The sequence below is a fragment of the Lonchura striata genome, chromosome 6 (assembly GCF_046129695.1).
Source record: "Lonchura striata isolate bLonStr1 chromosome 6, bLonStr1.mat, whole genome shotgun sequence".
NCBI classification, from domain to species: domain Eukaryota; kingdom Metazoa; phylum Chordata; class Aves; order Passeriformes; family Estrildidae; genus Lonchura; species Lonchura striata.
The window spans coordinates 50,468,623-50,493,342 of record NC_134608.1 but is presented as its reverse complement, the minus strand read 5'-3'; the positions used below and the strand labels follow the sequence as shown (position 1 = coordinate 50,493,342).

Here is a 24,720-nt window from a genome sequence, read left to right as displayed (position 1 = left end):
ACTTTAAATGCCTTTTCCAATTTAAATGAGTCTATGATTCAAATTATGGATGCTGGCTATATGAACATCATATGAATACTGATGAGAGTGGGTTTTTCTTTTCATATATATTTTGCAGTGCATATGAACATCTTTTAAAATATTAACTCCCTTAAAAAACAACTGATTGCTACTTTTTAAAGACAGCTTCCCCCCTTTTAAACTCAAACTGAATCTGCACTGTGCTTAGGTCTCCTTTCAGTTCCCAGCTTACAGCTCTCCTCATGGGACAGCAACTTGGTATTAACTGCTTGCCAGCCTGTGAACATTTCCCTCCAATTTATAATTATCAAAAATCAAACCACACCAAACACACTCACTCAGATACCTGGTTTCAGCAATATGTGCACTAAACTTTGGCCTCTCAAGTATTTCCTAGTGGTGCAGTTTTCATTGCACAAGATCAGAGAAGGTGCACTTTCACTGTCTGAGAAGACTTCTTTGTAATGCCTTCAGTTAATGCCCTTTAATGCCAGTAAGCACCTACAGAATTCTTTGAAGGCAGCTCTGCAATTTCTCAAGTTGAAACGTGTCTGACTGTGAAGCATATTCTATACTGCAAGCTTAGTTGAGTCTTGATTTAATTTCATTTCACTTTTGTTTCACAGTAAATATGTGCAGGAACTATGTACACACCAGGTACTTCATCTTCCTCATCTTAACCACTCGTCATTCAAGGAATGCTGAAAACATTCATGACACACTATCTTTTCACCCATAAAGTGTTACCATGTTTAGATAGTTTTCAAACTAGCAGCTCGCACAGGCTCTTCATGATGAACTCAAATTTTTTCTCAAGAAAGCAGTGATTTTTTTTTTAAGTACATTTTAGGACTATGTATAATCAGATAATGGGGACTACAGTGGTAAGAAGAAAAAGTAAGGTTGCTCCAAAAATACCCTGTTGAGGCAAAAGTCATAGAATACCTTTTCCTCATACAGATGAAATTAGAACACCTCAAGATGGTGTAATTAAGATATTTTGGTTTATAAACTAAGCACAGTAACTGGAGAAGACTTAGTCAATTAAAATCTCTCTTCACTGCTGTAACTTAGATGTAACTATACCACAGTCAGCAACAGACTGCAGCTTAGTGGCTCCAAGGAGACCCATGTTTAGGGCATTTCCAGTCTATTAACAAAGAAGCCACTTCATAACTCTGATCAACTTGGACTTTTCAGATTGTCTAGCTTAAGTTATGGACATTTGGAGACAGAAAATTACATTAATTAAATTAATTAAAGTAAGATGTTTTTCTAGCCCAACAAGTCAGTGAAACAAAGCTGCACTCCAGCAACTCTAACCCATATTTCACATTTTAGGTACCTGAAAATTTTTGATCCCTGGGACTCCACAGCAAGCTAAGATCAAAACTTTCTGAAGTTAACACCTTTCTTATTCTGACTCCATTCATCAGAAAGAGTCAGGCAGAAAGCCTGAGGAAGGTAAATTCTCCACATTCTTCCTCTTAAAACATTTGTTTAACATGGAGATACAATCAGGTTGACTAGCCCACTAAACCCAGAGCCTGGAGTTTTCTAGAATGAGTCAAACTAGGATTAAATATTTATAAGATAGTATTTCATTCTACAATTAAACTACAGCAACTTCCTAATGAAAAAGGGAGGTTTTATCATCTCCAGTCCTGCGGACATTCCACTGTAATTCCCTGCTGCCTTCAGGATTATCAAGAGATCAGAAAGTTCAAATTGCCACATAAAAAATATAAAAATCCCTCATCCAAATAAATACTAGCCATGCAAACCACATTTACATGTCCAGGTACCTTAATAAAATTCACACAATACCACCAAGAGATACCTTTTGACCTAACTTCAATGTATTCAACTACTTTATTAATACACAATTTGCTCAAATATGTAAATGCCAAACAGGGACCGAACCCAAAGAATGAAAGCTTCAGAAGTTTTGATCTTAGCACTTGTTCTGCTGGGAAACAAAAACGTTGAAATTACTCTTTCAGACCCCGTAACACATTTTATTTACACTGCCAGGTCATTGTAGACATTGATAGCAATGCACTAGTTCCTGTTCTGGAGGATTTTTTCTATAACCAGTAAATTCCATGGAATTTTTGAACATCAGCTTGGACAATATCCAACATAATAACAGTTTCATTAGCAAAGTCTGGAGTGCTTTATTTTTCAAAGACTTGTTGACTGATCATTAAAAGCTAATTACTTAGAAAAAAGCTGAAACGTAGCACTTCTATCTAATAAGAACTATTGCTTCAAGAAGATAAGCACAACTCTAATAGCTTTATTTACCCAAACTACATATTTATTCAACTCCAACCTTTTGGCCTTAGATTAGACTGTCTAGACTAATTTTGCAGACTACAGACAATTACTATAATCTTTAAGTTTGGAAAGTGTCATAACCAGAAGTGTCAGAAATGCTGAAATTACAGCTGTGTAAGTGCTATTTAGCCATAACAGTCATCTATTTTCATTAGCAAGGCTAATAATTACTGGCCTTCCCCCCAGATCCTCACCCAATTCAGTAAAACACATAGCAGTTATCCTGGAGCATGGCAATTTTAAATGATAATGAAATAATCAGTTGCCTGCCCATGAAATAATGGATTCCTTCAAAGTGTATTAATCATTCAGGAGTGCAAGTATCAGAGGCTGGATGGTGCATATATTATAATGGCAAAATGTGCTGCAAAATTAATTAAAATAAAACCACACTGGGTAACTTTCCTTTAGAAAAGGGTGTCTGAACAGCTTGCAGGTGGCAAGCCATCAACGAGAAATTAATGCTAAAAACTCCAACAGCAAAACCATACTAAACACACATTTCTAACACATCAGTTTCCAAAGTTTTCCACACACCACAGTGGCAGGACCTGAAAGCCAGGCTGATTACCCAACGCCCACTGGTCCCATGCTGCAGGCCCAGCAGCTCAGTTGCAGGAGTACCCAGGCTTTTTTGCACATCCATATCAGTCATCAATCACACTGTATTCTAAGATTAAAATGTGCCTTCCTCCACCTGAAACCATTTCTCAGAAGTTTGTGACTAAGCAGCAAACCTCAGAAATAAGGAGAATTTGCACTGGTCAATAGGTGGTTTTTTCCATGTGATCTGTACTTGCAGATTTGGCTGCTCTGAGCTGGGCCAGCACATGGGCTCCCACGGGGACCGGAGGCAGAACAAAGCACTTCACACCACTCACTCCCAAACCAGCAAAAAGCTCCTTAACCTTCATGTCCCCTCTGCCAAGTGAAGTTTTTCAAGAGATTCAAATTTCACCATCTGATTTTTCACACAGACACATCAAGGAGAAGCACTCATAACCTCAGTTTGGGATTTGGAGCCAAACAACAAAAATCTTAAGAGTATTCTTTATCGTGGCTCTAACCTAAGGTGTCAGGTTAATGCACCTGATTGCGAGAGTAGAAAGGAAGGAAGGGGATCTCTTCCAAGGTGGGGCAGGCTGTGTAAGCCTTTTCTCACCGGGGACAGTGTGTTCAGACCTTCCTGGCACACAAGCCTTTGCTTTGTCTCACTGCTTGGGCACAGCATTCAACAGATCTGATTCTGACAGACGGGAAGAAAAAGAAGGCAGACTTAGCCATTGTGAACTGAACTTAGCAAAGCAATGGGTAAGTCACTCCATCTTTGGAGCAAATGGGAAAATCCTACCCCATGTGAGCAGGGAGATATCCAGCACAGATATCTCAGTGACTCAGGCTGACCTGAGATCGTGATGGGGCATGATGCCTGTCAGAAAGCACAGGCATATTATACAGAGGCTAGTCTCACAGATGTGGATACTACTGTTCAGAAATAATTGTTCAAATTAATATCGCCATCCTCAAAATTCCAGGTTTCTGGAAGAACAAAACTTAGAAATCAAATACATGGGGTGCAAATACACGGCCCTGCAGTGCTGATCGATGTAATTGAAACAAAGTTTCAGCCGGACAAACCACTTTGAAAAACAGCAATACAGAGTATTTTCCATCACAGATACCAGGGGAGTACAATGCTTTCCTTTCCAGCCTAATCAGTGCTCGCAGAGAAGTTTAATCTTAATGTCCTTGGAGAATGCCTTCATAGTCTCTCTCATTACAGCAGCAGCAGATTTCAAGATCAAAGGTTATTACTCCTTCCCATCTGACAACAGAGTAATTCACCCTGGTTTTCTCATCAAGTGCTGAGGCACAGTACAGCACATGAGGATTGTTTACAACAGCCTGCGTAGCACTTCATTTCTGACTCTTCAGAAGCAAAGCCATGTCTACTGAAACTTCTACATCACAGGCAGACAGCTAAAGTTCTTAGAAGAAACACAAGAGGTAAAAGAGAAAGTTTTATCTGAAATATAAATAAAAACAAGTTAACCCAAACCACCAGACTCATGATTGGGAAGACAGAATTTATGGCTCCACTCCATGTTTTGCATCGGCACCCCACAAGTCAACCCAAACATGCTGTCCTGCAGTATCTCCAGACCCTGCACTTCAGTGGCACAAGGTTACTCAGTGAGATCACTTTTAAATCAGCACATTTGCAGAGTGACACACAAAGCTTATGTGCAACCCTAACGTTGGCTGTGCCCCTCCTTCAGAATCCACACTCACTTATACTCAAATGAAGAGTATCAAACAGGGCAGTATCTATTTTTCCTGAATTATTTTACAGTGTGCATGAAGTCCCATCAACAGCAGAATCACAGAACAAGCAAGGAGGAGATGCTGTCTGGGCAGAGGATGCTTTCCTGGCAGAAGATGCAGGGATGGCCACCCTTTTGTTCCACCAAGCACAAAGCCAAATCATTCACAACTGGAATATTCACTAGGGAGCTTGACAGAGGCAACTGCTGGAATAGCATTAACCTCCCAATTAGTCAAGACTTTAAAAGCACCATGTGACCAATATTGTCACAACTCACATACAGGAAAATGTGCATATAGTCAAATTCCCCTAACCAGAAACTACAGAGTGGTTTTACCATTGCTGATCCTGACATAACTATGATTTCACAGCACAGAACTGGTTATAAGCACTGTCTTGCTAAATTAGCTTGTTAGTAGATCTACAGGGAAAAGGAAGAGATACTAAAGCCCCAGTAAGCACAATTAAAATGCTCTAAAGCAGTGCCAGAATTTTCAGCCTCAGCAACTTCAGATGTCAAGAGTGTCAAATGGAAACACATTTATGTCCTTAAATTTTATTAAAAATGCTTTTGCCCTTAGTAGTCAGTCTACATATTTAAGCAAGCAACAATTTCCATCTAAAAAAAACTTATTTACCAGCAAAACATGTGGTTGCACTAAAACCAACCACAGTGTTTCTTCCCCTTCGCTTATGCACCTGCAGGTGTAGTACCACTCTTAGTCAGCATCACCCCACTCACAGGGCAGGGAAACACGTAGAAATCTCAGAGGGAGTTTATTTTTCATTTTGAATTGTCACAGACACTGCATGGAATTGAAAAAGGTGGAGATAACTAACATTAATTAATATCTATGGCACTGATGTTAATGTTAAAAATGTTCAAGAAAAGACTGGATGAGGCACTTTGTGTCATGGTCTAGGTAATATGGTGGTGATCAAAGGTTGGACCTGATGATCTCAGAGGTCTTTTCCAGACTAACTCATTCTGTGATTGTTAGATGAATATTTCACATGACTTTGAGTTGGAGGAACTACCCAGTTGGATGTTAATCCTGGCTTTTGCAGTTTTAGAGCATGTATATCTTAAAAGCAAGGATTGTTCTACCTCAGTGAGAATATAATTAACCCCAAACCACATGCTTTTACAACTAAAGCAAAAAGGCCAAACAGCTCCTGTAAGGGACCATTCACATTCCATTAAAACCCCAAGACACAGCACACTCAAGATGCATGTTGGGAGACCTGTCCTAATGTTAATATCTACTTCATGCCACAAACTAGTTTTATGTGCAAACACCTACTTTCACGTGTCAAAAAGCCACATCTATGACGAACCACATCAAGAAACTGCAAGCAAACATTCAGCTCAGGTGCTACACAATTAAACACTACACACTGTTTTTACAGTATGGCCATTTATGGTAGCAGTAAAGAAGGCAAATGAAAGATTGGAGCAATTTCTCACCCAGCACCATCACTTCCCATGGTGAAGCTGATTCTAAGTAACAGATAAAAAATATTATTTGTATCGAACACCACATCTACAGGCAAACCATCTTTACTTCAGGAATTCACAGCTTGAGCTACAAGCATTTTCTAGAGTCACATAGACCATAGGATCACTGAAAATATGTTTAGTATTTTCTTCTCCAATATCCTACTTAGCAGTACATTAGAGCAGGTTCCAAAATAGTTCTCTACCCATTTGTGAGTGAAGTTCCTCCAAGGGGAAGAAGAGTTTAAAGATCAAATTAAGAGCAAACATTTCCCATTCAGAAGCACATGAATTGCTGAAGGGAAACAGTGCCTGATTTCCTTCCAGAGCTGGATGCTCGGGCTGAACCTGAGCTCTCCAGTGGCGAGCTTTTCTCATGAAACAATGGCTATTGTAATTCCTTGTTTGAAGCACAAGTGCTCCATATACCAACCCAGCCACACCTGCTGTGACAGCAGGACCCTCAGTCATTCTCCACTCTTGGTTCTGTCATCTAAAGCCTGTAAACACAGCTTTCCTTAAGGAATTGGGCAAGCATATTAACACAGCAAACAGGGCTTTAACATCAAAATGCTCTTCCAACAGTACAGCAGCAAACTCTGAAAACTATTAAATGCATCTACTGAACATGAGACCATCAAGAGCATGCAAACCTCCACCACATCTAGAAACTTCCTGCACTCTTTCCTTGCTCTTCACCTCATATTAAAAAACTCTGGGTCACCATATATGCTGCAGGAACATGAATCCTGACAAGATGGTATCTCTAGAATGGAATCCCAAGGTTTAGCAGACCAACCATCAACAGAAAGGACAGGCTTTTGGCTGAGAGATCTTGCTCTGTGCACATGCTTAGCTTTAGGGAAATGCTCCAGCCCAACTCGAAGAGGACAGAAGCACCATCAGACTACACACAATACATCTCAGCTCCATTCAGGTAAACAAACTACTTTTCTCATCCTTTTGCAAAACTGTAACTTCATGTGCTTATTTAAACAGATTTGAGCCCAGTTTTCTGTCGCCATTTCCTAAGAGCTAAATCTTTGGCAGGTCCACACAAACCTTTGCACTTGAACAGAATAAATTCTTCTCTCCCTCTCATGCTACTCCTGTTCTGAATAAAACAATCTAGTATTTTATCAGGTTTTCAAGATTTAAGGGAGAAAAAGGAAGGCATACCTAAATATGCAAAGAATTTATTTTTCTCCTATACCATATTCACACTGACCAGTTTATCATCACCACCTCATGAAGACTGGCAGGCTTTGGGATTTTTAGAGTGTCAAAGGTGTGAACTAAGGGTTCAAATTCAGATACTTCAGTAACAGCATGTAGTCAAGATTTGCTCCGGGGGTTTCCAGCAAGGTGATTTCCCTTCTGCCCCGTGTGCAATCATTGTTACAAAGAATTTACATAAATTCTCAAATAAAACTTGTTTTCTAAACTTACAAGCCAGCCTGCACAAGGCAGCCAGACCACATGATTTTTACTTCATTTGCATTAGAAGATACAGGCTGACTTCTCTATACATTATTCTTTCACAGACATTAGTTGAGGAGAAAAGCATTATTATCTGAAAAACAGAGGTGCACATCAGATGAATATAGCTCATGAAAGGCATTAGTAAACCACCTGCGAGGTGGTTTATTGTCTAAACCACCTACAAGGATGATCAAAGAGAAGAAAGACAAGGGCTGATGAAAAATAATTTTATCATGTTAGTTGTATTTCTCCACTTCAGACAAGCTGGTTCCACTAGCAGCTGCTATCTCTCCCTCTGATTTTATGATTATTGTCTAGCAACAAATCTTCAGTGAAGTAAGCTACCTTCTTCAGGACAGACACTGCGAACAGCCACTGCCACAAAAGTAAATTAATTTGTTTATTATCAAAATATTTTGCCTTTGAAAACCATGTTAGACCAACATAGGAATATAGCAAGCTCAGAAAAGAGGCTACTTCTTCAAATTCCACAAACAGCACAAAAAGTATTAGATTTCTCCACAGTCTAGGACCAACTTACAAGGAAGATCCTTTTTGTTTATCATCTCAACATGCCAAGTGATACATGCCATAATCAGCCACACTATATTAGTTTATAGTGTTTCGACTTGACAAGTCCTATAAGACTTTCCAGGAGGGGAGCCAATACTCCTGAAATGCCACTCTTTGCTGCTCTTACTTGCTTTTTAGTCCTCTCCAAAGCAATCCCTCCATTCCTCACTTTATTTCTGGAGGCCATAGTCCTGCAGAGGCTGATTCCAGTGTGCAGAAGGGACAGCACAAAAAGGCCTTGCTACCTCGTGCAAAGAACAAGAAAAAAGAAGGCAACCCAAGAGCTTCTGTAGCATGAAATGCAGCAATTACAAAAATATTAGAAACAAACGAAATTCAAGTTGTTCTCTCTGTGAGCAAGTTCACACTGACAGGAAATGAGTAGCTAACAAGTAAATTACCCAAGCCCAGTACAGAATGTGTACAGAAGTAAAGGACTCATAGCAAACCAACTAGATTCACTACATGTCAGTCCTTCTGCACTGTTACTAACTCTTAACTCCAACCTCTGCTAACTTGCTACTAACAGATTAATAGCACGTGAAAAAGTGGCTTTACCATACATCTCGTAGGGAAGAAATCTTAAAACATCCTGCCCTGAAGGCAAGAAAATACTCCATCACCTAAAGCCACTTGTTTTCATTAGGAAATTGATCTACAGAGCAACATCTAAATTCAAATTGCAACATTCTCTCCTGGTCTGACAGGCACACATAATGAAGTATCGTGTCAAATAAGCAGAGGGCATCATTATTTGATTGCTTTCTTGAGCAAAGAACTCCTGCAAATGTTCCATTTAAAGGTATAAAGAGGCAGCAGTACAGCAAATGCCATCTAAAAATGTGTGAGCAGTATGCAAAGACCTTCAATTTGTTTACTTACAGAAAGCAGCTTTAGAATGCAGTGGGTTTGATCGGAGGGGGGTTTTTTCTTGGCTTTTTTTTTTTTTAAAAAAAAAACCCTACTGCTATTTCCGCTCCCATATTATACCAAGTAGAGATCTTGTGGTTAAGGCATTCAGCGAAGAGAAAACAGAGTGTGGAATGCACAGGCAGACAGCCTTCTGCACCAAAACCACAGGAAAGCACATTAGTTTCTCTCAATTTTTATAGATTAGAAACAGGTTTTTCAACTTCTTCACACTCAGAATAATGGACTACTCAGATTTGCAGTAATCATAGGTGAAGCCTCTGGACAGGCAGTCCAGAAACCCTTCAAGAGACCTTATCTTCTTGTTGCTTAACTTGGATGTAGCAGAGGGTGAACGTCCCTCTGATCACAGCATTAGCACCACACAGCTCTACCAGTGTTTAACAGGCTGCAAAGCTGATGTTATTTACAAAGACAGGCTGGATGCTACCAATTAAAGGCAAGTAGTTTCTCTTTTGAGCTTTCTTCCAGCATTAGAAAGTATTTTAATTTAAGTCATAAGTCTTAGAAGACTCATTTCCTGTGCATGTGTTAAACTCAACCTTTCATAATGACCAAAACTCAAAGCTGCCTGGAGGGACTGTATGAGTTACAAACATGTGGGACAGAATCAAATCCCACTAATGCATTATTGTTTTTCATATATATATATATATATAATTTACTTTTTTTTTTTTAACCAGGAAAGCAGAGTTATAACAAAGACCTCTTCAAGTAACTTTTGGCACTGACAGTCTACATGCTTCAGGTTTAGGAAATGACTGTCAGATCCTGAAGACATAAAAACAAATCTGGGGAAATCTTCCTGGGAATGGCAGTGGCAGCCCAGTGCTGGGAGAGCAGGCAGCCCAACAGCTCACACCTCAAAGCACAGCCTGACAAAAGTCACTGCTCCAACTTGGAGATGTTCAGTCAGCAATAACAGAACACCGGGTTTGTTATCAAGTAACACGAGTCCCTTTCCCTGTATGCATTATGTGTTTTCTGGACTGAGGAGAGACAATCCATTCAAGGAAGAACTTACAAAGAGATAATAAATAACCAGGTGAATAGTGCTAGGCAGTCACAGCAACAGCTCATGACTCCTAGCACAGGGGAAAAACTGAGATACTTTTAAATTTCTCATACTACTCAACTGGCATGGGATTAACTCACGTACAAAACAGCTACTTAAAGTACATGAGCTGCAGGGAATTTTTAAAGTTTGAACATAAGCTGTTGGAAAACCCAGCCTCAATTATCTACTCTGAAGAAAGTGGCTGCAGTTTAAATTATTCATCTTCTGAAATCACCCTGAACAAATTCCTCCAGATCACCACCTTCCCTCATGCAGGCAGGCATCCAGGATCTTTTTCAGGAGATCAGCTCAAGGGATGGAGGGCTTTTGTTTATTTTCTTCAGAGTATTCGTAAACTGAAGAAATGCACAGAAGATAGAATTTCAAGGCACAATTTTAGCTCTTAAACGACAAAAAAGAAAAAAAAAAAACAAAACAAAAACAAACAAAAAAAACCCAAAAACCAACCAAACAACAAAAAAAAAATGGATTTTAAAACCCCAGGTCACAATTCCAACGGACACCCAGATCACCACAGACTTGATTATTTTAAAAATCTGCTCTAAGTGAACAATTTTATTATCACTTTCCTTTTTTGGGAGAAAACCTCTGGAGTGTCAGTTGAAATATTCAAACCCTCCCACAAAACAAGTCAAAGCAGCTAAGGAGGAGGGGAAGCCACTATTAAAAATGTGTGGAATGTAACCTACTGGGCAGAAGGCAGATAATGGGACAAGGAAGTCAACTACTTCAGATCTGAGGCTCTTTTCCCATACAGTCCCACCAACAGAGACATGGGGCAATTTCAAATTTACAAATGCTAGTGAATTTTGTCAACTTTTGTAGGATATACATGACTAAAAATAGTTTAACAGACAAAAATAATTTGTCAAATCTGCCAGTTACCTGATAGACACTATATCCATTCTAATGGGTGCCAAAACTTCTAGACAGCTGAAGGAAAAGATGTCTTTAGCTACTTCAAAAGCTGAGCTTTCAAGTGTCATTTTTAAATTCAAATAAGTTGAGATGCCTGCAGCAATATATTTGGGTGTACTGCTCCAGCAAGATAAAAACAAAGCAGAAACTCCACGTGAGACAAAACATTTTCTATAGTTAGTAGATTTAGGTCACAGATACAGGAATTCAGAAATGCTTCAGGTTTTAAACATCCTTGATGAAAGCGAAGCACTCTGTTTAAAATGTCTCCTTGCACTAAGTAATGTTCTCAGGACAGATCAAAGAGCAAACCCTCTGCCAGGCAGACTCAGAGATGTGCAGGCTCCTACAGCAGCTGATCAGGCAGAAGACCACACCTCAAAAACTTAAGATCTGCCTTGACATCACAACCTGAACAAAATCAAACCTCTTGCTCCATTAGCTGCTCTGACACAGTCTGACCTCTGAGAGGCTTCAGCTGAACACCCTCTTTTCTGAGAGCAGGACTTGCTCATCAGGATTACACACAGGGGGCATTTCACAACTCTCCCTGTGCAAGAGGAACAGCCACCCTTAAGTCTCAGCCTGCACCCCAGAATGGGTCAACTTCCCCCCATTGCACAAGGCTGCAGCTAGTTGTACACACTTCATCTTCTGTGGTTAATCTGCTGCAGAAGCAGCTGCCTGTCCCACCCACCCTGCCTGCTCCAGGATCTCACCATGGCTCTGCTTGTTCCCATGGGCTACAGAGAATTCTTCTAATTCCACCTGGACCTTTGTGAGCCTTTCTATAGCATCACTCCGGGGCTGATGCAGTATGACAGAGTAAGTTACAAACCAGATAACTGCTAGAAGCAGGAGCATCTTAAATTAATTACAGCAGAAAGCCTGGGTTTTATGTAAAATTTAATGCTAAAATCATGCTCAAGAAGTTACAGTGGGCAGTTTGATTCCCTTCTGATAATTTCTTGATGATTCTGGAGTGCCTCCAGAGGATTGAACGTCCCGTATTCCAGGTATGGAATGCAGCTTAAACATGCAGCAATCAAACCAGACAAGAGCTTTAAGGTTTAGCACTCCTTCAGTTAGTAGTATCACTTGTACAACATAAAATAATATTGTCCCAACAGCTAGAGAAATAGTTAAACCAACTCAAAAGAGCTGGAAGCACAAGACTCCAAACCAAAGCTAAACAGACAACAGCACCGTGGCTTGGTGACAACCTGCTAAGAGCCAGCAATAAAAGCAGCAAGGCAGGACATTCAAAGTGGTTGGTCCACTGGATGCCACAGACAGAACAATTTACTTCTAAAAACCACAAGGAACATCCTTCTTAAGGCCCCTAAAGAGATAGAAGATTATCTCCACAGTTTAAAAGTTCTCCTTTAAGTACTCTTAGATGGTAAAACAAAGCTCAGTTGGTTAACTTTGCTGATGTGCTACGAAGGATTGTGGCCTCACTGGCTCACTTTCAAATTGGAGGGTCTGGAAAATGTTTATCATGGCATACACACGTCAGAAAAAAGCTTCAGAATTTGCTGCAACACTTCAGGAGTGCTGCTGAGTACAAGAGGGTATCACCTCCATCCAAGATATTTTGAGAATTCCCATCAGGATGCAAACCTGCTTCAGAAGGAGGGGGAATATCAGTTTAAGGAAAATCAAAGTATGGGAAATCAAAGTGATACAGCACACATGGATGCATCTTGGAAATCGCTCAGGACACGGTCAAGATTCAGTTAACATAGTTTGGGGTCTGAGAGGAGGCAGAATAGGATGCAAAGATGCCGTGTTTCTGGAGGACTTCAAACACAAGCTGCTAGGAAAATAAACCCTAAGCAGCAACTAAAATTGCAAGGCAAAGTTCAAATATACTCATTATTGCATTCTCAGTAATACTGGGTCATGCAAAGCCAGAATCCATTTAAATACATCACCATTACTTTACTGGGTTTTGCTAATGAAGCCTTGTTAGTGTGAGCTAGTAGAGGAAAACACTGCATGCTGCTTTAGTACTGCTGGCAGCACGTATACAAGTATATCACAGACAGGTACCTTTTAACATGATCATAAAGCACCTTCTTAAAAGAAGGGAGAAACACAGAAATATTATGAACACACAGTTAAGTAACTCCCTACCTCAAGCAGTGCATATTACTGTAATCCCACTTATTTTCCCTGCACAGAACAAGTCTAATAACAGAAGAAATGTAATAGATCATTTTTCTACCCAAAGATGCCAGATTTTTCACACTGGCATCCTACCATTTCATGGTCTACTTACCACATATGAAGCAAAACACTCAGATTTGCTTGCAGGTTTATAGATTTATGTCTGCTTAAATGAGGAATACTGAAGATGCTCTGCAATATGAGCTAAGTTGTTAGCTTTGTCAGGAAAACTCAACATGGTAACGAGAGTGATTTTCAAATTTCTTTTCCTAGCAAATATAACTGGTGACTCAACATATTATATCACTACAGTTACAGAATACTCTGAATAGGACTGGAAGAATACTTTGCTGGCAAGTTGTGTGGAAGCTCAAGTTTATTTTCTGGCTTAGAAGACTTGAGGAAAGTGACACATTTGATAATTATTAATGTGTGTATCCACAGCTAATCTGCTGAGAAATAATGCTTCTCACAGGTCCCCTGAATAAAGCTCTTTGTGGAGTACTTTGCTTGTAAGTGTTACACTAATTTTCTTCTTTCAACTGCACCATTTTTACGTGTCAGTGCTAACATCTAGTTAATTATTAAAGCACGCTGGTCCCAGCAGCCAGCACTTTATGCTATCTTTAATAGTGCCCTTCTGCATACATTCCTATCGCCTGAACTCATTCCTATCTGGATTCACTGAAAACTACACTTCACTTTCTGCTCACAACTGAGAAGCTGGTGCAGGCCTGGTTAAATGAGCTTGCCTGCCAGATGAAGTTGTTTGCAGAGCTGCACAGTGAACCAGACAGGGTAACTGATCCCGGGTAAAAACATTCCCTGGTTATTTTTAACTCCGATGGCTTGCGGAGTTTCGGTGCACTGGAGGGAGTAAATAGCTATAATGGCAAACTGCTGTGGCAGCAAGGGACCTTTTGAACATTTTTCCTTACTTGTAGTTGTAGCTTATCAAATTAAACCTTCAGTTACAGCAAAGCCCTGTTTCTTCAAGCTTGAAGAACAAAAACATTTCCCCATCCTTGTACCTCCCCACTGTCAGTCCCTTCTAAAAAGCAAACAACCAACTTGCCCTCACTCTCAAGGCCCTCCAGTTCCCCATCTGCATCAGCACAGCCCTCGTGGTCGCACATACAGCCCTCGCTTGCCAACTGCAGCTCTGGAGAACTCCACACCTTCTCCTCTTTAGTCCTTTTTAAGATTTAGTATGAGCACATTTGTGTGTTACAAAGACTCACCATGAACTCCATCATCCAACAGGATCTCCCTCTGTAAGCAGAGTTTATGGCATTCCCCCACACAACCAGAGAAGTGCAGCAGGCCTCCTCAGCAGCCCTCACTCAGTCAGGTTTGAGGCTCTCCAGAAGTCCAAGTTCTCCAGCCTTTCCCATTCCATCCCTGACCTTGCTGCCACAACAGCCCTTGCACACAATGCTTGATTAGCCTCAAGATCGAGCACTCCAAATGTGAATATGTGACCTTCTTTAGCTTAACCAAGAACAATCCAGGCACAGCAATCCAGCCAACCCTCTTAAAAACAACCTAGTAAAAGCAAGCAATCTACAAAACAGTAATTTCAACCTCACCAAAGTTCCATCCAGAAGCACCAATGTTTACCATGAATTTCACGTGCTAGGATGTGACCAGCTTAAGTATGTGCATGGTGGAAAAAAAGTAAGAAAAGGCAAAACAAACATATTAACCAAACATTACTTGTCTGCTATCTACTTTAAGTAACCAAGTTATAAAAAGAAGAAAAATATTTTCCTTGTGTTACCTGTTTCCATTAAGTACTCTACAGGGCTATCCCAAACCTAAGCTGCAACCACACTCGAGCCATAACACAGAGCATACAAAATGGGAAAGAAAAGATAAAAAACAGACATGAAAAAAGTTTCACAGTCACAGAGCATGTCCTCATAAAGGAGGATACCATTCAAGGTGAACAGAAAGTATCTCACCCACTGCCCAGACAGAAATAATTCACTTGGGATCTAACTAGAAATTTGTAGTGGCAGGCTACCACTGCTATCTCTCAGAATTTCAAAACAGAACTCCAGCAACTTTGTAGGGCTTTGTACTTGGAGGCCAAAATTGCCCAAGTGCATTATTTGCAATTAAACTTTTAAATCTGGTTGCCTCCTACTCATCACAGTAAGAGTTTGTCTTGGTTGTTGCATCCAGAAATCTTTGGACATGCCCTATGCAGAGCAACATGTTTAAAAAAAATACCAATTACAGGCATGATTTCTCTTTTAATGCTGGTTTTACATACTTCTTGAACTAGAACAAGAAGTGGTGCATTTCTCTGGTTCCATTTTCCTTTAACACTGCCTTTTGACCACAATTGAAGAACAAGACTACCAAACCGGTGCAGTTAAGCCACCTGAATTGTTGGAACAAAGGGAGAATTTCTCTGCTTGTGTCACACCAGTCTAGACCTGCAGACTGACTAATCTGGGAAGGTCTGCAGCAAACCCAGCTTCCAGAAGCCTGCTACATTCCACTTCATGAAGCTGCTATTTATCTTTGGATACTTCAAGGAGCTCAGTCACAACATTTGCAGTGCCGGGAATGCTTTCGTTAAGTGCGAACAGGTTGCACAAGGTATACAAACATGAGCCATTTAGGCCCTTCCAAACTCTTGGAATATAAGGGCCCTACTTATAAAAGCCACCCTCCACTGCCACTACCGAGCACTGGAATTCAGAGCTCCAGCCAAAAGCAGAGGCAGGAGCCTCTCCCTCTAGTATGGGAAGGAGGCAGAGGGCTAGAGGCCAGCGGCTGCCTATTCATCCCTGGGAGTGCAAAGGGCATGCCAGGCAGAGCTCTGGGAAACTGTGCCAGGACTCCTTGTGCAAGTGGCAGTAGAAGACGACCTGATAACCAAAAGGTACGTCAATATTTACTTGCTATACAAGTAACCGCTGCTAGGAGCTAGAGCACAGAAAGGTGCTCTCGGACTGCCACGGGGGTTAAGTTGTCCCAAGGGAATTTCACTTTGGAAAAAAAATTTGTAAATCACTCAAAACCAGAATGGTGAGTATCTCAAAATTTAAGCACCGCTCCAAATTTATGGCAGCTTTTGAACGCAGCTCAGCTCTACCCTGCATGTGCACTAGTAGGAGGCAGGAGCGCTGGATGACAGGATTCATTATGCCACTGCTGGTTATGCTGGAACACTCACGTGCAGCCTGAGGTTTCCTGCTTGCCTGCAAGGCAAGCCTGAAGTCACTTACTACATTCCCAGGCTGTGGATCTGTAACCAGAGCGAGCCCAGACTTTGCTTGGTAGCAGTGCTGCAGGAAGCAAGGAGCCGAGCAGTTCAAGTTTCACAAGAGGGACGACAAGCAGCCCTTATTATTCCAGGTGACTGCACCACAAGTCCTTTGTTTTGATTGGGATTTTTATTTCCCACCTTTAACCTCAACAGATGTCGACAATCAGTTGCTCCTAAACTGTATTTTGTCACCTAGAGTTACTGTAAGGAGGCCCCAGGCTTTATCTCAGTGTGAGCATACCAATCCCAGCGTAGCCCTGCGTGAATCTGCAGCCTGGAATCCGTGGCATTTTATTCCTTTAATTTGCTTGCGCGCTTACTCCAAGAGCATTTTTTGACTGTCACCGAGGGTTAGTCAGAATACCCAGAAACTGTGGAGGGATTTGCACACCCCAAGTTCAGCACAGGGAAGTGGGGCACCAAGACACCAGGGTCTGTCAAACACCCAGCATGCTGGCTCCAACACCAGCTGCACATTCAGTTGTTGCTTTTCAATCTACTTTACTACTCTATTTTGGAGCTTGGAATTCACATATAGAGCATAAAATTCAGAACAAGCTGTTTTGTTGCCCAACAGCTATTTCAGAGATAAAAGACACTTTGAGATAACCCACCTTTTGGTTTATTGCTAGTTAATGAGAACAGTCCTGTGAAAGTAGCAGTTTGGAAAAGGAAAGAAAAAAGGGGGAAAAAAGCCTGAACAACTGCTCATCCATCCATCTAGAAGTCATATGCCTGCTTTTGGACAAAGTGTCTGATATTAAAATTAAAGAGTCAAAAATCTACATCCAACCCATTTTACTAACTAGTGAGTGGAACAGTAAGCTCAGCTGCAATCAGAATTTGTTACAGGCACGTTAAGGGCAGTAGGAAAAGTATTTTCTTTTACAAACTTGGCAGTATGATTTGAGCTTGTAAATACAGTATGAAATCAGTAAACAAATTAAGAAAGCTCCAAACACTGAAACCCTACACAGCTTTTGTATTGTGTTAAGTGTTTTAGCAGTTTCAAACACGTTCATGCACTATCACAGGTAACATTAAGCTGACTGACATCCTAAGTTTAACTCAGCCACATTGAATTACATCCATTCAATATCATCTCAAGGATCTAGTGACATTTATTAACTAATACATTCATACAAGTCACCAAAGCCTACTCAGCATGCAAAACTATACATGTCATTGTCACAAAACAAAAGCCATAGCTTTACAAAGAGGAAAAAAACACCAGGACAAATAAATTTATCAATTTTGATCAAAAATAGACAGTATTTTGCACAGCAGACTAGAGAGAATAAAATAGTGGCTTTATTGCTGCATACTGCTAAAATTAGCTATATATTGTTCAGTTTCGCAAAAAAAAAAAAAAGGAAAAAAGCATGAAGTAAATGGCAACTGCAGGAGAAAAAAAATCAGAGGGTGATTAGGTAGTTGCTAGGCTGTATTCCCTTTGAGCAAGGAAACCTGAATATTACAAAGGGCTGAGTTACAAGGGAATGTGGGGTATTTTGTGACAGACCTCTGCATGACAGCTGGAGAGAAGCTATTGTGGCAACAGCTGTGTGCTCTGCACAGCTCATACTCCCAAATACCTCAGCCTGCTAAGAGGCTGCAATGCATTTTAAAAGTTTTCTGCCTCTTGGGATGCGAGCATGATGGATTATTTGTGTATGTTTTCAATAACAGAAGGAATGCTTAGTTCTACCACTTAGCCTTTTACAAAATGCTGTGGTGTAATGCTGAACTATCATTCACTGCTGCTTTCCTAGAATTTATAGCTGCAACATCCCATTAACTCTCCTCCACAATTAAAACATCTTCACTTCCTGTCTTACCAGTGCACAGGCTCGACAGCAGTAAATTCATCTATCATATCCTGATTTAAAGGAAATGATCTGATATTTCCAGGATGAAATCCTGGCCCACCAACAGCAATATCAAGCTGTGTGTTACCTCCCTAGAGGAAGAATTTTGAGGAACGCGCTACTCATCTAACCACTGAAAGCTTTGATGCTCTAATTAACTCTAAAGTTACTCCAAGGTGTCAGATGAATGTCAGAGAGGCAAACCCAGGCAGTTATACACAAGTGACCAGTTACACCTCACTTCTGCTCTGCACTAATTAGCACAGTGAGGCTGTACTCAGGACACCAGAGAGCTTCCACTGTAGAGGATGGGTTTGCTCACTTGGCCTCCTTACAAACACGTTGCTGCTTCAGGCCAGACTGAGGCACAGCAATCATCAGGAGCTGCTACTCCCACACACAGGACAGCAAGCACAGGAGCACTGCCACAACCTCAGCCACTGCCACTTCTGTAGGAATGGATGCTCTCTGCTTCCCCACCAGCATCTAAACAAGGCAGGGAAGGATGAGTTGTGCAGACATCCCAGAAAGCTGGCAAAAGAAAGAAGATTAACTGGTTCTTCTTACATCCTCACTTTCTCATGTTTCCCTTTGTTTTATCTGAAATCAAGGAAGAGTTTTCCCATTTTCAAGTCTGAATCCCCTGTTGTCTTTCAAAAATACAATACAAATTGCGGCACATGCTTCCTCATGATATCCTATCACCACAAAAGTCTGATTTACTGGAAAACAATCAGCACCAAAGTAAAAGCTGTATTTGAATACTGATTTACTGAAAATTAAAAAGGAAAGCAATACCAAATGTAGAAATATCTGCTAGTATCAGTAAGAGGAAAAAAGCTTTCCTTTTTAAGCTTCAGTTGGTGACAGCCTTATTTTAAACACAAGCACTAAAGAAGCAAAAAAATTTAAATCCTCCACTGACATCAGAATCTGTCATGTAGCAAAAGCTAGTACTGATCCATGTTTTAGTGAAGGCCACTACACGTTTGTCACTTAATCCTAAGAAATTCCAAAAATGAAGCACGTGACTTGCTTGTAATCAATTTTAAAACAACTTGGAGCAGTTTCTGTGCAGCCTTAAAAGACAAACAACGTATTTGGCAATACACTAGCTGTACAGAAACTACCCAGGTGCCTGCATGGCAAAGCACACACTTGATAACATCACAGCTTTAAGAGCTCAGGAAGACGCTGTGGGATATAAATAGTATACCAAACCTCATCTCTTATTGTCCACAACCACACAGCAAGCACGGAAACAACACAAAACTCTTCTCTAAGGTACCTGAAGTACTGCCCTGGTCTTTATTTCCCAGCTATTTTTATTCAATTTTGTTTTGGGCTGTTTGGGGAATTTTTAAGCTGAATTTTCTGCTAAACTTCACTTTGCAGTGGCAAGATTTTATCTCAGGATAAAGCTGCCGAGAGGGCAAAAAGATGGAGATAACTTAATGCAAACTGACAATAAGTTGTTTTGAAGAATTCACCCTCAATGTGTCAGCTTAACACCACAGTGCTGTTCCCTCAACACTCTTTCAAAGTGAACTATTTATTTTTCTGCTGTTAATTTGAAAAGATCCTTATATGTGACAAAACAGACACGGGTTCCTCTTTTGCAGATATTTGCTGAAAGGCAAGTGTCAGTCACAGCACTTGGCCCAAAATTTATATTTATATTTAATGTAAGCTCAAACTATTAGGTTGAAGAATTACTTTCTACAAGTACTCAAATATTGAAGCTTTTCAGTACTCAGCAGAACCCCATACTGCTCTTAAAAAAATGGCTATACAAAGACATCAAGTGTGAGCTTCCCTTTTTTTCCCCCTCTTACATCTTTAGTAGAAATTACAGCTGCAAAGGTAAAGTTATCCCAAAGCCCTCAATGCTGCCTCAATCCAGAAATCCCTTCAGCAACATTTCCCAAAACAGCAACATCAGAGAACTGAAGCCACATCCAGATGCACACATGACTGCCACAGCGAGACACAGGCAACACCACCTACAGCAGCAGCGCCATGCTTGAGTGAATGGCACCCTAAACCAGCTGCAGAAAACTCCGGGTTTCATAATCTCCATACGCAAGCAATGAGGAATTCAATCCACACACTGAGAGGACTGCACTTATTCCAGCCCCATCACCTTCAAACAGACCAACCAGCCAGTATTCTACCAAAAACTGACCAGCCACCTACACATCTGACAAAAGACACCTGTGCAATACACCTCAAAAGGCACCAGTCAAACTAAACTAGTTCCAAAGAACTGATTCTCCCAAAGGGTCCTCTCTTTTAATGTTCTCTACAACATTGGATCTTATAAGCATATTAGTATCCAGTACCTACCCAAAAAATTCAAAGTAATGTCTTCTATGTAGTTAGTCTATGCTGCAGAGCTTAAATTTTTAACAGAGTAGTTGAGCTAATGAACACATGGATGCACATGTGAATGAAAAAACCGACTGAAATAAAGAAATAGTCTATTTGCTATCAGATCACCCAACACCTATTTTGTTGTAACAAAATATTAGTGGAGAACATCATTGCCCCAAGCATTAAAAGACAAATCTGCCCCGCTGTCAAGCAGCCCATCTTAGGAGTAGGTAGAGCATTACCGGCTGTCCACAGTGGAATAAAAGAAAACAAACAAGAAGCCATGCTCTCCAGATTTGCTGCTCTGCCGTCAGCAAGAGCATCAAGCAGAACGCAAGTAGTTGTCTCCTCCTACCACCATAAACAGAGGTAGAAAAGCTAACAGCAACAGGGCAGAGGATGAAAATAAGTAAAGGAGGTACGGCTGAATTCGTGGCGAAACAGTAAAACGGGCTCTTCCTCGTAACACTGACACGCACTCTTACTATCGCCTTTTCTGGAGTGTTTTTTACTAAATACGAATAGACGAAAAAGTTCAATTGTCTGCAAGTTGCAGGATGAACAGCAGGCGCTCCGAGGGGCGGTGGGCGCTGGCCGGTCCCAGCTCGCACAGCGTGCACCAAGCACTCCTCCTCTCGGGGGGAGCCGCGGGAGCTCCCCGGCCCCTTGCCGGGCCACCACAAGATGCTCAGCCCGGGGCAGCTATTTCGGAGCCGGACGCCGGGTGTCACCGCTCCCCGGCCGCGCCCGCCGCACCGGAGCCGCCGGTCCCGAGCGCCGCGGCGCCCGGAGCGCAGCGCGCCCGGCCGGCGAACCCCACCCGGCGGCGGCGCCCGGCGGGCCGGGGGCGGCGGCCTCTTCCCGCCCTCCGGAACCTTCCCGGGGGCTCGCACCGGCCCCGCCGCCGCCGCCCCGAGCCCCTCAAGGTCACGCCGCCGCCTCCCCGCCCCGCGCTTCCCGCTGCCCCGCCGGCAGCATCCCACGGCGCCGCCGGGAGCTGCCGCCCGCCGCGCCGGCTCCAGCCCCGGCCCCCCCGCGCCGGGCAGCGCCCAGGCCCCGGCGGGCGGAGCGCTCCCCGCCGGGCGCCGCGGCCCCTCACCTGGATGAACTGGATGGTGAGCGCCGACTTGCCCACGCCGCCGCCGCCCACCACCACCAGCCGGTACTTCTCCTGCCCCGGGCCGTCCCTGCAGCCCGCGGCCATGGGGGAGCCGAGCGGGGCGATCGCGGCAGCGCCGCCGCGGGGTCCGACGCCCGCCTCTCTCAATGGCGCTCTCCTCGTCGTGCCGCCGGGGCTGAGCAGCCGCAGGCCCCGCCGCGCCGAGCGCCGCCGGCAGCGGCAGCGGCAGCGCCCGGGCCGCCGTGCGAGCGGCAGCGCCGAGCGGAGCGGAGCGGAGCGCGCAGCACCGCCCGCCCCCGCAGCCAGGGCGCCGCGGCACTAATGGCCGCCGGGGGCGGGGCCCGCGCGCCGCCATGCTAATGAGGGGCGGGGCACTCTTATCTGCATGCTAATTAGGGTGGGTATGCGGGGGCGGGGCCAGCGGGGAGCCGCCGTACGAACGCGCTGAGGGGGCGTGGCCCGCGCAGCGCCATGCTAATGAGCTCTTGCATATGCATGATGCCCGCCCGCGGCACCGGCGCGCCGCCGTTTGTGGCGTGCGGGTGGCGGCGGCCCTCGGTGTCCCCCGGTGTCCCCCGGCAGACAGAGAGCCGCGGAGCTCATTAGCGGTGTCCCCACGGGCTCCGGCGGGGCGCCCGTCTGAGTGCCTCATCAACATTCATGAGGCTCTGGATGCTCACGGGATGGGGAGGGAGGTGTTGGTGACCCTTCGCAGAGCCAAGGCGCGGAGAGGTTTAAAGCCAAAGCGTCGCTAATGTCGCTTCCCACCAAGAGGGAAAAATGGGAAAAAGGTATAGTGACTAAAGCCCTTCGCCACTCTTCATCATGTTTCCTTGCGAGCATGCACGTGAATAGGTTTCTCACTCATTTAAGCCATTCAGATCAAGTCCACCCTCTCCTCTGAGCGTCACCCACCGCTGGATGTCACAGCCCCATATTCAGCCCCCTCTGCACTTGGTTAGAGCACTCCGCTTTCAGTGCGTGGTGAATTCACCCTTTGCATCTCCACCGCTTCTGCAGGGGACAGGCTGCTGTGATCTTCCAGTAGTGTCCTTCCCCTTTGGGTAATACCTTACTGCCCAGGGTGTTTCCGCACACCCAACACTCGGCAGATGGTCATAATACAACGAAGCAGAAGTTCTGCTTTTCAGGGATTTTTCAGGGAATTCCTTCTTCGCTTCCTCTCTCCTTTTTGTGAAGATATAAAGCAACGACCCCACGTATGTCTAATCTTACACACCTGTACATCCGTTTGCCAGCACAGAATGACAGAGCTGTTATCATGTTGCTGAACGGCATAATCACATCAGCGAGGCTCCTCCTCCCTACAAACAAAACTCCTGAATTCCACTATTACCCAATTTGTCATGCTGAGCTTTGCAATTCATTAACTGAATTTCTCTGCTTAAAACCCCAAAACTTTGAAACCAAGAACAACATCCTTCAACGCCCATTCTGTCTCAGGGGAGAAGTGTCCGACACACAGGAAACAAACTGCTACTTTGTGAGTTAATGGTGTAAGTGTATGAGAAGGAGATACTTTGTCCCCAGGACTCACAACAGTATTTTGGAAGAGGAATGCCACAGCTCAGGCTCAGTTGCCTCGGTATTCTCCTGTAGTGATAAGCTGCTTTTTCACATCCGTTTCCTTATTGCACATGCCGATCAAAAATAAGGAACAACTCACACAGGAAAGCATACGTAGCCTAACATTTTCCAGTTTGGAAAAAAGATAAGTGAGAGGGAGATAAAGCAGAGGTCTGTAAATTCCTAAGCAGCGTAGGGAAGTTGAACAGAGAAAGCCTCAAAATAGGAGAACTGAGGGACACCCAGTGATAGTGGGAAGAAACAAGTTTAAACAAACAAAAAAGGATAAAAAAGGATACTGTTTTTCCACAGACACAATCAATGGCACTGTGGAAATCTCTGCCGCAAGGGGCTGTGGAAAATGAAACTGCATGGTAGTGACAAAAGGTTAGACAAAGTCGCAGAGCAGAAAGCAGCATAAAGCATAAAGCAGCTACTAAGCACAGCGATCAGGGACACAGTTTTGACTCGGGAAGCCCCTAAAGCACTGGCAGCCCGGAGGCATGTTTGCTGAACAAAGAACCCACTTTCTTCCCACGTGTCCTGGTCCTGGTGTTCTTTCACCTACAAATCAATCACTGGCCACTGTGAGTATTAATCCAGCAGGACAAGTCCCTAATTCTTAATTACATTCTCTAGCCTAAGAAAAAATCAAAAGTACAGATTGTGAGGAAGTGAAACTGCAGCTAATTTATCAAGTAGTGGGTGTTTTTAATCAAAATACAGCTACAATCTCACAGTTGGCCATTAGTACAGTGACCACTGAACTCTACTGCCAGGAATGGTAGTGACACGAAAAGCAGATTTTTAGCGAGTTTTAAAGACACAAAAATCTCTATGCAAACTATTGAAATAGGATATCTCAGTCTTGGTTCAAAGTTATATGGGAAGCCAAACATTTTTATTATCCCTTATTTTTTAGACTTCAGTTTCATCATTCATAAATTAAAACAAATTTAGTATTCTGAAAACAGTATCAGTATTGTCACTGATATAGCTATCCAATCTTATGAATTCTGCAAGAAAATCTTGCTGTTCTTTAAATGACACTGGTAGATATGACAATGGGTTAAAGTAATACAATCATCTATTATGATCAAGAGAGTCTATTGCAAAAAAATACTGTTAAAATCTTTGCATTTGTGAATTTT

General features: G+C 42.7%; 1 protein-coding gene across 1 annotated transcript in view; it reads right to left on the bottom strand.

Moving 5' to 3' along the window:
* Positions 1–22,188, bottom strand: part of RRAS2 (RAS related 2) — a 43,004-nt gene extending 20,816 nt beyond the window's left edge. Inside the window, exon 1 of the mRNA XM_021529506.3 lies at positions 21,962–22,188. Within this exon, the coding sequence (XP_021385181.1) occupies positions 21,962–22,066 (105 nt within the window). The 5' untranslated portion in view covers positions 22,067–22,188. The remainder of the gene's footprint in view (positions 1–21,961) is intronic.
* Positions 22,189–24,720: the final 2,532 nt, after the last annotated feature.